This window comes from Cucumis sativus, chromosome 3 (genome assembly GCF_000004075.3).
Source record: "Cucumis sativus cultivar 9930 chromosome 3, Cucumber_9930_V3, whole genome shotgun sequence".
NCBI classification, from domain to species: Eukaryota; Viridiplantae; Streptophyta; class Magnoliopsida; order Cucurbitales; family Cucurbitaceae; genus Cucumis; species Cucumis sativus.
Genome location: NC_026657.2, coordinates 29,975,051 through 29,990,261, shown reverse-complemented (window position 1 = coordinate 29,990,261; position 15,211 = coordinate 29,975,051). Strand labels below are relative to the sequence as shown.

The following is a 15,211-nucleotide window of genomic DNA, read 5'->3' as shown; positions in this document are numbered from 1 at the left end:
TACTTTGATCATTTCATTCTCATTTTTAATGAATTAAAATGGTTACCTTTCAAATATTTAAAAAAAATCAATCGATCAAAATGAACATTTTGAAAGCTATTCAAATAGTATTTAAAAATAAAACAAAAATAGTAAGACTTTTGACATACACAAATTGGCAGGGAAAAGGGCCCAAAAGAAGAGCATTTAAACCCCCCCCCCCCCCCCCCCCCCCCATCCTTTTTTTCCAAGTTTCAGTTTTTATAGCCCCTTTAACATATTCCCAGCAACCCAATGAGCAAATCCTTCTAAAGAAAGAAAAGTTCCCCATTTTGCTTCTCAAACTCAACCCCTTTACTTTTTCTTCTTTTCTTTCAAACACATAGATTCCAACACTAAATAAAAAAGGAAAAAAAATTATTCTTAATCCATCTTATTCAACTTCTTTTTTAATTAACCATCTAATCGCTCAAGTGATTGAATATTAAAACCGTCGAATGAAAAAAGAAAAAGGTAAGAAAATTGAACCTTTAATAAATCTAGATCTATTTTCCTAAACTTTACCCACATTCACAATCTGCCATATTAAGTTATATTTGTATTAATTATTTAATAAATATTAGAAAATACATTATTATTATTTTGTTATAAGGTTAAGTAATATTTAAAAATATTTTCTCTGTGTCAAAAAAATAAAATACATGGCCTTATAGAATAAAGTAGGGGAAGTAAATGTTTAAGACAGATCCTTTCCCAACAAATTCACAATTTGTTTTTTCTTTTTAGCATTTTGAGGAATTACACTTTTTTTTTTCAATTTGTTTTTCCCTCTTCTCTTTTCACAAAGTAAAATTATTATTTTTTATTTTTTATTTTTGTTTTCATCTTTCTCATCCTTCTACTGTAGACGGCTGTCGGAAAATCCCCTCCGGTTTTCATCGTTTTTGTATAATATTCGAAGCTTTTGGCGTTACAGATTGTTCGAATTTTCCGATCCATTTGAGGTATTGCTTGTGTAGTGTACGTATTCGATTCGCTTGTTGATTTTTCTGAAGATTTTTTCTGTTCACCATGGATGCAGTTCGAAACCCTAAATCGTCTCTGATGACCTAAAAATGGAGTGGAGATTGTTAGAATATTTGTTTTCGATTGTCTGCTTGTGATTTGAATTTAAGGAATTTTAACGTAATTTGGTTAATTAGTTGTTCATGTAAGGTTTTGCTGAGTGATCGTTCTTCGGATTTAATTTAGGGTTAAACGATTTGAATTAGCTGGGAATTCTCAGCCGTCTGGTAGTAGTGAATTTCTAGTCCAAAGTTTGATTACATCCTCTATTTTAGTTTGTGAGCTATAAGTTTATTTGGGGTAGGGTTTGATTGAATTGATGGAATTAGGTTTTGTTTATCATTTTTGTGCTACAGGATTTTGGATAAATAGGGATGCCTGCAAAGCTGTATATGAGTAATCATGAGTTATGTCGTAATGGTCGTAGTTATACTTTTCCATTTTATTCCATTTGATGATTTATGAATTGCTGGACACAAGAAACCACTCGTTATGTTTTACTTTTACTTCGTAATTGTTTGGAGTATGTGAAGCCCAGTGGTAAGCTCTACCATTGTTAACATTTTCTGGTGTTTCTCCTGATGTTGTACATGATTAAATTGGATAAAGACAATCTGTTTTAAAGTGCTACTCTTTCTCGTATGATTTATAGCTTTTTAAAAAATTCTGTAAGAAGATCTTGGATTTCTCTTTTGACTTTGAAAGGATCACCCATTTTTGCAGTTGTTAGCTGATGCTTAATAGCATCATTTGGAAGTCAATGAAGGGCAAGAGTAAATAGTTCATTGTAAAATATAAAATGCAGACAGATTTAATTGTCTCCTCCAACTCTGAGACACATCTTCAGTCAGAGACTATCATTGCTCATGTTGGAGATCAAGGCATTGCAGCATCAACTCCTGATCATGTCATAGAACCCCTGCCTGGTATTTTGTTGTCATTTTCTTTACCTTCTTCACCTGAAATTTTTTTGCCTCTAATTTGTTCTTTATTGGTTCATGCAGCCAAAAGGCCTACTCGACAATGGGCTGCTTGGACACGAGAAGAGGAGGAAAGTTTCTTCACTGCATTACGGCAAGTTGGCAAGGTATGTAGCTGTCCACTCACTTTGCATATTTGTTAATATGGATGTCTTCTGATTGCATCATGCATTCTGTGCAGAATTTTGAAAAAATCACTTGTCATGTCCAAAGCAAAAACAAGGACCAGGTGCTTGTTATAAAGGGTCTTCTGTTGGAAAGTTATCCTTGTACTTGTACTTTATTCCCTTCTTATGTATTGAAAATAATTTTGCAAACAGGTCAGACATTATTATTACCGTCTGGTAAGGCGTATGAATAAGCTGTTGGCTCCTGGGTTATGTCTGGATGCTAAAAACTCTAAGGATACTAATGCTGCAATGCTTCGATGGTAATTATTAATATTTATTATGTGGTCACCATTCCATCAATCTTATCTATGCTTCCAAATGTGAGTGGATAGTTTCATTTGATTGTTGGCATATGTGTGAAGAACTATGAAAATCAATTTGGCTTCTCGTATTCTGGCATAATCCATTTGACATCATTGTTGGGAATGTTGGCCCTTGTGTATCTGGAGTGAGTGGACTGACGGTTGAGGGAATTTGTAATTTCTGTAGTACTTTAATGAGTTATTATTATTTTCTTTGTGCGGTTTGACTACTTCACATATAATATAAGAAGATATTTATTTTGAGAAAATAGTATAAAATGATTGTTTTGATTTATCTCGCGATTTTTGGCATGCCCAACAGGTGGTCGTTACTGGAAAAATATAGTTGCAAAGCTTCAAAACTTCATCTGAAACCCCGACGTTTCAAGATTTTTGTTGAAGCCTTGGTTAGTCAGAACTATCTAATCCCTCCCATCCTTTGGTGCCTTTCTATGTTTGAAACTCTTCTTCATGTGCTGCTGGACTGACCAACTCCCTTTTACATGAAGGAGCATCAACTTTTGAAAGATCGGAAGAAGAATGTCAGAAAACGCCCATTGCAGGGAGAAAACTGCCCTCCACCTATACCTAATGCTGTCTCAAATCAGAGTAGAGCATTAGGTCATGATGGCCGTGCAGTTAAATTAGTTTTAGTCGACACTCAAAACATTCCAAAATTGGGCCCCAGGAAAACAGCTTCTAGACGCAATGTGAATGTTGGTATTAACCGTGGAAACAATGGTGGGTATCCCACAGTCCTTAAACCATCAAGGCAGAGAAGAAAATCAGGTGCGAGCTCTTCTCTGAGAGGGTTATCTTGGTTTATTTTAGAAGATTGAGTTCTTTATTAAGTTTTCTCTGTTTCCTAAAAAAAGAAATTAATTTTTCTATTACATTCTTCATTTCTAAGGTATTTCCTTTGTCCAACTTTTTGAATCTGAAATATCAGATCAGGATTGTAAGTTTATTAAAAAAAGGATTTTTATAGGAATTAAGTGTTGTGAAGATGCAAATAAGACGTTATGTATTTCATCAACTAAGATTTCATCAAAAGTGGAAAAAGATGTTAAAGTTGCTATGTATTTGGGGTTGCACTGTTGATACTGACCAAGAAATATTTATCCATTGGGTATTTTTAATTTTAGAAGGAGGTGTATCATCAGCTGCATATAAAAAATGGGAAAAAGCTGCAATAGCAGGTGTGTCTTTGGTTGCTGATGCTGCTGAGCATTTAGAGCGCACCATCACTAATAGAGACGTTTTACGTGATCAAAATACTTTAGGTGAGTGCAAGCCATCTACTTTTTATTTCTTATATATTTGTTATAAACTTTATATGAAAAGGTAGTATGCAAAATCTAACACTACATTAAAGGATGAACAAAAATGTGTGAAATTTCTTCACCGTTGTGACTGATTGCTCTCAAACTTTTTCCAGGGAAAAAAAGTACCGATCCTGCTGGGAGCCCCTTGCTATTGTTGCCCCCTCTTCAGCCAAATTCCTTGATTGATGTTGCTTCTATAAAGCTGAAGCTTCAGCTATTCCCAGTTGATGATGGGACTCGTAGAGCCTTGGAATCGGTGAGACTCAGAGATTGCATCAACAATTTATATTTTAAGCATTTTGACATTACTACAATGTTGAGTCGTCTTTTGTTCAGGATAAACACAATCCATATTTGGAGCTTACTCTCAGTACTCGCAAGAAAATTTCATCAGTTTTAGAGCATCTAAGTCGAAAATGGGGCAATTCAAGTGCTGCTCATGGAGAGCTTATGCTTTTTCCGTACAGTATCCAGAGAAAAAGCCTGGCAGATTGTCAAAGATGGACACAAGACTCCTTTGAGAGTGCCGGTGATGTCTATGCAACAATTGGAAGACCCCAAGTTTTTCGTTTAAGGTTTATTTATTTTGTCCCTTTTTGGATTTCTACTAAAAAAATGAATTAGTAACAACATAACTGACTTGAAATATTTTTGAAGGTATGGTTGGTGTTCCAATGCAGAACACGAGTCTGTTGAATTACAAACGTCTGTGCCAGCATACTGCATTCAAGATGATCATATCATGGATGCCAGGGATATTGAGGGAAGAATTGTGCATGCAGCATCAATTGATGCTCAACCTGTGGACTTTAATAAAGATGAAGTGGGTACACTCACTAAGAATACGTCAACTCCGACTGCCCCCTGTGAGTCAGAGAGGTGCATATCTGCACGTCCAAATGATCTATTGAAGTCCTCTGATCCTGTATTAAATATGTCATGGGATAAAAAGAATGCGGCCGATAGAACTATCATCCAACGATCTGATGATGTGGTATTTTTCTTCTCTCTAACTATAAATCTCAAACTTTGTCCTGCTTTGTATTTATCTCATTGATGATTATACTCTTAATTAACTATTAAATAACTAGCTGCACTATATGTATTCCTTTAGTTTGCCTCCTTTTGGGGTTTTCCCCCTCAATCAAAACGCTTATTCTGTATTATTATTAAAAAAACTTGGTTTCTTTTTAAATAATTCATTGTGTTCTATGTACTTCATTGTTTGACCATGAAATTTGCACCCTGATACTTTCCCTCTAACGAGGTTTTAGATGAAATGGATTCAGCTCTGCTGGTGAATATTCTATAAATCTCATGCATTGTATCTGCCATTAGCTTATTGAGGCTCATGTATCCTCTCCATCTGCACTTGTCTCTCCATCATTGTACACTTGAGTACTTCCATTTTCACGTAGTTGATAATCTCATTTGTTTCTGAATTAATCGTAACTGAATTTCCACATTATATTTTTATCTCATTGTACACTTGTGTGTGTGTGTTAAGCAAAATCCTAATAATTTATCCACTGGAATCAGCCAATACAAGTCTTATTTTCCTTCTAGTGCTATTGATGTTCTAATAAAATTATAATCATATATTCTTGCTGTAGTTATGATTCTAGTTATTGCCGTCGCATGACATCAAACTTATATCTATAATATACTGTTAGTATGCTCCCATCAACGGTTCTAAGAATTGGGCAAACTGGATCTTTTTTTGGGGTGAAATTTATGTTCCACCATTAGCATAATTCTAGAAAATTGATTAACTAGATTATGCCAGTACATTTGTTTTCCTTCTAGTGCCAATGATGTTCAATAATAAAATTCTAATCTTCTTGTTTTAGTCATGATGATTGTTATGGCCCTTCCATCGAACTTTTTCTTTCTCATAACGTACTTGAAGTTCCTTTATACTAAACGGTTCATCCTTTGTATAACCAGGATGATCTGAAGTTAAGCAATGGAACTTCCTTATCAGCTGGGGAATGGGCTGACAGCCTTACTAATATAAGCATTGGAGATCTACTTTCAGGAGTTTCTCAGGATGTGGATGCCAATTGCGTTGACACACCTCTTGCTGAAGGCACCCAATGTCTTCAGCAGATTCCATTCAGCTGTGATTCATTTGATGCTGCAATTGCTGCTCATATATCCAGACAGCAAGACAAGACAGTTCCTCAACCAACTTTGGCGTCTCATGCATCCTCCATATGGGATGCTGAAGAGACATGTGATGCCTTCTCATTTCAAAAGAATCCAGTTACCCTTCAAGAGGTTCCTAGTTCATTCACATTCTCTTCTTTACGAGGTTGCAAACATGTTGCTAGAACCAATTCCATGGGATTCAGCCACATGACCGAGGTAGTTATTTTGAAAATGCCTTGTTTAAACAACATAACTTCTACTGATGAACGGAAATGATTGCTTGGAAGTGAATATAGTTCTAAAATATGTTCAATTTTGTTATTACACAGGATTTTCCTAGATCAGAGAGCCCAATAGAGGATCACATTCAAGAAGACCTGATGGACGAGTGTCAGTCTGATCCACAGATCACGGAAACAAAAGATATTGATGAGCTAGCGGATATCTATTGGGTATGTTCGTTTATGTTCTTCCCATGTTGAAAATTCTCTTGGTTGTATTATGATAGGACCCGACTATATTGAGATATAGGTGGTAACAAAACTACATAATAAACCAAGTAGGTTGAGGTACTTGGGTCCTGCCAATCTCTTGAGAATCACTCTCCAGCCCTAATTCACCCATAAAAATTATTATCCTCCTTCTTCCCTAGTGACTGTATTTACAACCAAACTTCCCTAAAAAGCTACCTAACTAATTACTAATATTATTGCCATACCAGCATTCGTATAATTTTGTGGAACTATGATTGTTGTCACACACGATTTTCACATGCAGAATAAAGCTAACTTTTGTTTTTGTTCTTTCTTGTTGTTTCAGCCTGATTCTTTAGGCCCCTTGGATTTGGACTTGCCATCGACTAACAAGTACCATAACGAGGAATTAATTTTAGGCGATAGCCTTAGCAGCTTGAACCGTTTAATAGCAAGCAGTTTGGATGCATTTCAAAATTGCTCCTTTTTCGGCTTGGACAAGAAAGAATCATCAGCATTCAACAGTTGAGCTTCAGAAAGCCTTCCTTATCTGATTATTTTGAAAGATGGAAGCCAGGGTGTTGGCTTTTGAATCCAGAAATTAGAGAAGTAAAGAAGATGAGATTCTGTAATTTTGGATCCGAAATACAGCCATGGTATTTTGCTGTAGAGCAAAGTAGAATATAAAGTTCAGTGTCTAATTTTTAGTTGGAGGAGGAGGAGGAGGAGGTGGAGGAGGTGGAGGAGGGAGAACATGGCCTAAGCCTAGTGCTGCCCACGTAAGTACTTCACAATCTTGGTTTTGTATCTAAAAATTTCTTTGCTTTTGGGGGTTCCCCAATTTGTACAAAATAGACATGGAAAGAAAAATCTACTTAATTTCTAACGTGTTTTTTTTTTTTTTAAGTGGGGCTGTGTGTTCAGTTCTTGTAAATTGTACACAGCTAAAGCTGAGAACATCTTCAACCCAATTGGCAAAATTTGTGATTATTCTTCCGATGTTTCTTTGTGCTTTGTCATGTGATTGCAGTCAACAAGATGGGCTTGAGAATTAAAAAAATATATTCTCATGCATCCATCTAGAATGAAATAATTCTTCAAAATGTTGCCTACATTTACTATTATTTTCCTTCCTCAGAGTCGGTATGAGATAAATTATATCCTGTTAATGCTATTATTGAAATTTGGTTCTATGGATGGCCAAAACCTACCTGTACATTTTGCCAAAAAAAAGAATAATGAAATGTTTCATTTTAGTTTACACCTTTGAGGACAAGTTTTTGTTGCTTAAGTGAACATACAGGTATTAGTGCAAAATTCTTAATATAAGTTTAGGTAAATATTTTGGCTTGCTTTTTTATATTTGAATTTTTTTTTTCATATATATATATTTTCATTTATGAATTTAATTGCAAAAGTTTACCAAATTTTTTCAATATCTTAAAAGGGTTAATAGAGTGATTGATGGATTTTGTAAAAGCCCAGGAAGAAATGAATATTTCGTAAGTAGTTTAAAAAATATAACTCATTGATGGATTTTGTAAAAGCCAGGAAGAAGAAATGAATATTTAGTAAATAGTTTAAAAAATATAACTACTTTTTTATATAATATAGTTATTGAATACCATTGATGGGTATAAAAAAAAAAGTAAGATATTCATAAAAATTGGTAACCCGACCAACTCGAATTATCCAAACTGTATTGTTGGGTTAAATATACCCAAAATATTGTGTTGTGTTGGACTAAGTTAGAAAATTGAACAAAATTGTGTAGGGGTCAAAAAATATGAGTAGGGGTCTGTTGACCCACTTGTCTTAGGGTCAATCTTAGGGTTATATTATGTAGTATGATCAATCTTAGGGTTATATTATGTAGTATGATCTTGGTGAGATGTTTCCAAATTTAAAACAGAAACTTCATAGGTTGGGTTATCTTTTAGGGTCGACCAACTCCGACTGCATCCATCAAAATGTATTTTTTTTCTTTTCAATATCCAACAGTTAGTTTTCCCTCATTTTTCTTTTTCAAATCTGCCTAAGATCTTTAACTAATGAAGTATATGTAGTTTAGTAATTCTATAGATAAATCCAAAAATAAATTTGTCATAAATAGAATTGAGACTATATGCATATTTATTTCAAATCAAGAACCTTTAATCTTAATAAGACAATAGGTGTTGTTATCCAACATAATAATTGACCACATAATTGATATGTTTGCACCATTTACCTTAAGCTTCAATTCATTTACTATTGATAATTCAAATAAAACACATGTAAAAATATTATAATGAGTATTATTTATTTTAAATTACGTGGAAAACATTATTCAAATTGGTTGGGGATTGGAAAAGAAAACGTTTAGATAACCAAAAAAAAAAAAAGAAAGAAAAAAAAAAGAAAAAAGAAAAACCTTTCTTTTCGAACAAGAAAAAAAAAGGGCGAAATCTCTCTTCTTCTTCATCAGCTACAAATATCGCAAATCGTGTGAGGATTTCCCCAAATATCGCTAAGTTCGACGGAAAAATTCTCTCCTTTTTGATTCTCTTTGCCTCTCCCTCCATTTCTGCTGCTGATTATGGCCAATCAACCTGAATCCTCTGACTCGTAAGCCTCTATTTTTCTCTCTCTTTCTTGTTCCATTTACAGATCCACATTTTCGAATCTTACTCTTTTTTCCCATTTCTCTTTTGATTTTTGTGTTTCTCCAGCAAGGGTACCAAGAGGGACTTTAGCACCGCCATTTTGGAGCGGAAGAAGGCCCCTAATCGTCTTGTTGTCGACGAAGCTATCAACGATGATAACTCCGTCGTCGCTCTTCATCCTGATACCATGGAGAAGCTTCAACTCTTCCGTGGAGATACGATCCTCATTAAGGTCTGCATTCTTCTCATTAATTGGAATTTTTCATCCGCTACCCTTATGGATTTAGAAATTTTTGTTTGATTCTTTAGGGTTTTAAGTTTGTAAAATACCTTGGGATCCGGATATACCATTTTCGTCCCCGATGGGGAATTTTATTTATTTGTTTGTTTCTTTTGGGCCTTTGGGTTTCTGTTTGATACTCGTTTTAGATAGTGAAATGTTTTATATACATAACTGTTCTTGGTCTTTTCTTCCATCTTACTGCTAATTGTTGTGAATACTAGTGTTGATTCTTAACCTATTTCAACTCAATCAATTGTTTGTGGGTTCTCCGCGGGGTCCTCCATCTGATACACTTTCAAATAGGTTATTGAAAGTTGGGATTTCAGCTCTACGATATTGGAATTTAGATGTTTTGCACTAAAACTAAGATAGTAATTTGTATGTGGGCCATACTAAACTTTCCTTATAGTTGCAGAAAATAAGTTGAGGAATGGTGGCAATGTTAAATATATAGGATACGTTAAGGAAGTTTTGAAAGAATTGTGTGGAATTTCGAAGATGTGGCCCAGTAGTATTATTTTTTTGCTTTTTGCTTTTAGGTATTCTCATCATCTATAGCCATTTCTTGGCTTTTAGAATTGTAATGAAAATATAATGTATTTTAACTGTTCTACGTTTCCTGTGATTTAGGATAGTTTAACTGCATTATAAAGCTATTATCGGTGTTAAATTTGCTTTAAAGATTTTTACTCTTTTGGTTTAGCAAGATACATGAAAAATGTGACAGTACGATTAACAAAAGGGACAGACTTGTGACTTGGTGTATGCTAGAACGTGTTAATCAACCATATTAGAACCAACTAAGAAGCCTGTTGCTGATGGCTTCGTTTTCGATGTTGAACTTGAATAACTATCTTACATTTGTTAGCAAAATAGAGTGTGTTAAATGTGATTGTACAAAGTGAATATGGGTACAATAATCAATTCGAGGTGGTAATCTAGTGAGAGAACAGAATCCATTAGGCCAGGGTTCTATCTTTTCATGAGGCCAGATGCATGCCTTTGGTTTGGATGAAAAGTTACAAGCGATGTTAAGTCAATCCTATGATAATTTATTGCAACCTTCTGAACTAAAAAATACATCTTATTCTTATTTCTTGTCTTTCTATTCAACTTACTGCAATTTTCATAATAGATTCTAAAATAATTACATGTTGGAGCTTATGATTGGTTTTTTCCCCCTTTTTCAATTTTATTAAGAGGGACCTGTGATTATTATTTCCCAGTTATACTAATTTGTATATATTTCTACATTCTATTTTGGATTCAGGGTAAAAAGAGGAAGGACACAATATGCATTGCTCTTGCTGATGATACATGTGATGAGCCTAAAATAAGGATGAACAAGGTCGTGAGAAGCAATCTTAGGGTTAGGCTTGGTGATGTTGTCTCTGTGCACCAATGTGCTGATGTTAAGTATGGGAAGCGTGTACACATTCTTCCTGTGGATGATACCATTGAAGGAGTTACTGGGAATCTTTTTGATGCTTATTTGAAACGTAAGTTTCCTATCTTCAACATTCTTCATAAACTATACCCATGCGGTTTCATATGTTTGCCATCCTATCTCTTTTCTCTTCTCTCCCATTCGAATAAGAATTTTCAACCCACTCATTGGGGCTTAAGCATTTCATTGATCTTTTAATAATATCTATTATTGGCATATGCATGCATGATCTTGGCTTGGGCTTTCTGATTTCAGTCTGTACTTCAGTGCTCTAAGATGCATATTTGGAACACCCACTAACTGCATGTCTGCGTTTTTATCTAACTTTACGATGTTGTAATATGCCATTTCAAGACTCTCCAATTGTCTTCTATTTGCAGCCTATTTCTTGGAGGCATATCGTCCTTTGAGGAAGGGTGACCTCTTCCTTGTGAGGGGGGGAATGAGGAGTGTAGAGTTCAAGGTTATTGAGACAGATCCAGCTGAATACTGTGTGGTTGCCCCAGACACTGAGATCTTTTGTGATGGAGAGCCTGTGAAAAGGGAGGATGAGGATAGATTGGATGAAGTTGGTTATGATGACGTTGGTGGTGTTAGGAAACAAATGGCTCAGATTCGTGAATTGGTTGAACTGCCACTGAGGCATCCGCAGCTGTTTAAATCAATTGGTGTGAAGCCTCCTAAGGGAATTTTGCTGTATGGACCCCCTGGGTCTGGGAAGACTTTGATTGCACGTGCTGTTGCAAATGAAACTGGTGCATTTTTCTTCTGTATCAATGGACCAGAGATCATGTCAAAGTTGGCTGGTGAAAGTGAAAGTAACCTCAGAAAAGCTTTTGAGGAAGCAGAGAAAAATGCACCGTCCATAATTTTTATCGATGAAATTGATTCAATTGCTCCCAAGCGTGAGAAAACCAATGGGGAAGTTGAACGAAGGATTGTCTCTCAACTACTGACCCTCATGGATGGACTGAAGTCTCGTGCTCATGTCATTGTGATTGGGGCTACAAATCGACCCAACAGCATTGACCCAGCTCTGAGAAGATTTGGAAGATTTGATAGGGAAATAGACATTGGTGTTCCTGATGAAGTTGGGCGTCTGGAAGTTCTACGAATTCATACCAAAAACATGAAACTCGCTGAAGAAGTTAGTTCCCCTATAATTTCTTTCTTTCCTTTTTCTTTCTTTCCTTTTTCTTTCTTTCTTTCTTTCTTCTTCTTATTTTTCTTCTCTCTCTCTGTTGGTTTGATCTTTTTATTTTTTTAGTGATAACTAAGAGCTCATAAAATTCTGTGGAACTATATAATTCAGGTCGATTTGGAGAGGATTGCTAAAGATACGCATGGGTATGTTGGTGCTGATCTGGCAGCTCTCTGTACTGAGGCTGCTCTTCAATGTATCAGAGAGAAGATGGATGTAATTGATTTGGAAGATGACTCTATAGATGCTGAGATACTCAATTCAATGGCAGTTACAAATGAGCATTTCCAGACAGCTCTTGGAACCAGCAACCCATCAGCTCTTCGTGAAACAGTAAGTAGTTTGTACTATTCATGTTCAAACGACTGCAAGTGCTTCTTATGTCTTAACATTTCACACACCTTTCAGATCATCTGTTCGGATGTATCCTAATCGCTTGAGTTTTGTTGAACAGGTTGTTGAAGTTCCAAATGTTTCATGGGAGGATATTGGAGGTCTTGAGAATGTTAAGAGAGAGCTCCAAGAGGTTAATTATTATTATTATTATTTTCCAATCACTCTTCCCAATCTCTTCTATTTTCAGAGGGATAATATTTGTTCATTTTTTGAATTTTATGCAGACGGTTCAATATCCAGTTGAACATCCTGAGAAGTTTGAGAAATTTGGGATGTCGCCCTCAAAAGGAGTTCTTTTCTACGGCCCTCCTGGATGTGGAAAGACTCTTCTGGCAAAGGCTATTGCAAATGAATGTCAAGCTAACTTTATTAGCGTCAAGGGCCCAGAGTTGCTCACGATGTGGTTTGGAGAGAGTGAGGCCAATGTTCGTGAAATCTTTGACAAGGCCCGGCAGTCTGCTCCTTGTGTCTTGTTCTTTGACGAACTTGACTCAATTGCTACACAAGTGCGTTACCATGTTTATGGATGAAGATCTTTTCATTTTTCTTTTTAGGATTTGACAGAAGGAATTATGATGGATATTAATAAACCGTATATATGAAAATATTAGCTTAGTTTCCTTTGGCGTGTTCTTAAGACCTTTTCTTTCTCATTGTCAATACTTGCAGAGAGGTAGTAGTGTTGGGGATGCTGGAGGTGCTGCTGATCGTGTACTGAACCAACTTCTTACGGAAATGGATGGAATGTCTGCGAAGAAAACTGTTTTCATTATTGGTGCCACCAACAGACCAGACATTATAGATCCTGCTCTTTTACGACCTGGTCGTCTCGATCAGTTGATTTATATTCCTCTTCCTGACGAAGAATCTCGACTTCAGATTTTCAAGGCTTGCTTGAGGAAATCTCCAATCTCAAAAGATGTGGAACTCAGAGCCCTTGCCAAGTATACTCAAGGCTTCAGTGGTGCTGATATTACAGAAATTTGTCAGCGTGCCTGCAAATATGCAATTAGAGAGAACATTGAGAAGGTTTTTCTCTTACTTTCAAATGAACTTTCTTTTCTTTTCTTTTATGCGTGCAGTCCAACCTCTCCCCCATCCCCACCGCAAAAGCCAGCTGTAGTGATCAAATTATCGATGCTCTTTTGCAGGACATTGAGAAGGAGAGGAGGAAAAGCGAGAACCCCGAGGCGATGGAGGAGGATGCTGATGATGAAGTGGCCGAGATCAGGGCTGCTCACTTTGAGGAATCTATGAAGTATGCCCGAAGGAGTGTCAGTGATGCTGACATCCGCAAATACCAGGCATTTGCACAAACACTTCAGCAGTCAAGAGGGTTTGGAGCCGAGTTCAGGTTTGAGCAGAGCTCAGCACCAGCTGCATCCGACCCATTTGCAACTTCTGCTGGTGGGGGTGATGAAGATGATCTCTATAACTAGTATGGCATTTAGACTCCAATCCCATTTATGCTTTAGACTTGGTAGTATGATATAACTTCATCATATGGATCGATTTTTTTATTGGACAGAATCCTGAATCCAAACAGTTGGATTGAAAGAATGGAGTTCGGGAAATCATTTTGTTAACTCATAATTTCTTTATGGGTTGCATAAAAAAACTGAACAGATTTTATTTGAATGTGATTATCATTTACAATCATTCTTGACACACAAAGGAGTTTCTTTTGACCTAAGCTGCTTATAATAATAGTAATAATATATCATCTTTGTTGGGTTCATTATAACACCTCACATGACCAGGTTCTGGAAAACCATAATATAGTTTGGATATTGATTTATTATAGTCTTTTATTATTGGAAGGGCTGCCATATACTTGAAATTGCAGATAGGGTCATGGTCTGGAGATGGTTTAGAAGGGTGAGACTGGAAATTAACATGAACTGAAGGGGGCTCTAAGAAAGAACACATAGAAACAAACAGGTTTTAAATGTGTGGGAGAGTTTTAGAGTCGTAGTCAAGCCGACCAATTTGAAAATTGAGCATACAAGATTTTGAATTATTAAATTTATTGATGTGTGTGCCCAAAACATTGCAGAAGACTTGACAGCAAAATGTGGTTCCTCATTTCCCAAAATTTTCTAGGTAAATGGATTGCTTAATCTTGGTTACAAGTTTCTTAATTTGTAGTTGTGAGATGGATTTGGGAAACTTAAGTCTATATTTATATTTAGTACGTAAATTATTTCAATTCGGACTACAAGTTTAATGATAATAAACAATTTCATTTCTTCCTAAAATTGAAGAACTAAATTTTTTGAGATATGTTTTCATTATGTCTTTGAACTTCATGATTTTATTCCGTAACATTGCATTGGCATTTGTTTTTAAAATACCTATAATAATACCCAAAATTTTACTGAATGTATATGCGTATATATATAAATTAACAATAAATATTTACACTTTTTAAGAAATCTAAATGGGACAGTATAATTATAATAATAATGATTTTTATGTTATTTTATAAATATTAGAATTCAATTTCAATTTTTTTTAACGTCCATCATGGATATGTTCCAATTGAACATTTAAGCTTAACTTGGATGAATTAAATATATAATGTGATAGGTAATTATTTCCTTACACTAACAAATTCGAGTACTTTATTTAATTAAAAATTTCAAGAATAATTACTTAAACAGCAGTGAAACATGTAAAAAAATCAAAACGTAAGAGATCATGTATCCAATCCATGTCAATTTCTACTAAAAAATTTAATATTCAATAAATTTTCATAGCATTGTAGAATCGCAAATGGATTGTTTTACGATAT

General features: G+C 35.3%; 2 protein-coding genes across 4 annotated transcripts; both read left to right on the top strand.

Annotated features, from left to right (window-relative positions):
- The first annotated feature begins 717 nt into the window (after positions 1 to 717).
- Positions 718 to 7,448, top strand: LOC101214866 (TSL-kinase interacting protein 1). Of its 3 annotated transcripts, none has more exons than XM_011653658.2 (14): positions 718 to 983; positions 1,768 to 1,970; positions 2,049 to 2,131; positions 2,206 to 2,253; positions 2,345 to 2,454; positions 2,819 to 2,903; positions 3,006 to 3,285; positions 3,645 to 3,779; positions 3,935 to 4,077; positions 4,158 to 4,396; positions 4,479 to 4,815; positions 5,769 to 6,188; positions 6,302 to 6,424; positions 6,792 to 7,448. In XM_011653658.2, the coding sequence occupies exons 2-14, from the start codon at positions 1,844 to 1,846 to the stop codon at positions 6,972 to 6,974; spliced, it is 2,313 nt and encodes a 770-aa protein (XP_011651960.1). In that variant the 5' UTR covers positions 718 to 983; positions 1,768 to 1,843; the 3' UTR covers positions 6,975 to 7,448. The 3 variants fall into 3 exon arrangements, with proteins under 3 accessions (XP_011651960.1, XP_011651958.1, XP_011651959.1); XM_011653656.2 differs by having other exon boundaries at positions 721 to 983; positions 3,642 to 3,779; XM_011653657.2 differs by having other exon boundaries at positions 721 to 999; positions 3,642 to 3,779.
- A 1,368-nt stretch (positions 7,449 to 8,816) lies between these two features.
- Positions 8,817 to 14,103, top strand: LOC101219394 (cell division control protein 48 homolog E). Its single transcript, XM_004137784.3, has 9 exons — positions 8,817 to 9,052; positions 9,157 to 9,322; positions 10,644 to 10,872; positions 11,201 to 11,967; positions 12,133 to 12,354; positions 12,476 to 12,547; positions 12,642 to 12,923; positions 13,087 to 13,446; positions 13,569 to 14,103. Exons 1-9 carry the CDS (start codon positions 9,024 to 9,026, stop codon positions 13,854 to 13,856), a joined length of 2,415 nt encoding a protein of 804 aa, XP_004137832.1. The 5' UTR covers positions 8,817 to 9,023; the 3' UTR covers positions 13,857 to 14,103.
- Positions 14,104 to 15,211: the final 1,108 nt, after the last annotated feature.

Bases quoted from the DNA above. Each gene is read 5' to 3' on its own strand.
- LOC101219394 (XM_004137784.3), top strand. From the start codon at position 9,024: ATGGCCAATCAACCTGAATCCTCTGACTC. The intron at 9,053-9,156 runs GTAAGCCTCTAT...GTGTTTCTCCAG, and splicing joins CAACCTGAATCCTCTGACTC to CAAGGGTACCAAGAGGGACT. The intron at 9,323-10,643 runs GTCTGCATTCTT...TTTTGGATTCAG, and splicing joins GAGATACGATCCTCATTAAG to GGTAAAAAGAGGAAGGACAC.
- LOC101214866 (XM_011653656.2), top strand. From the start codon at position 1,844: ATGCAGACAGATTTAATTGTCTCCTCCAACTCTGAGACACATCTTCAG. The intron at 2,132-2,205 runs GTATGTAGCTGT...CATTCTGTGCAG, and splicing joins CATTACGGCAAGTTGGCAAG to AATTTTGAAAAAATCACTTG. The intron at 2,254-2,344 runs GTGCTTGTTATA...TTTTGCAAACAG, and splicing joins AAAGCAAAAACAAGGACCAG to GTCAGACATTATTATTACCG.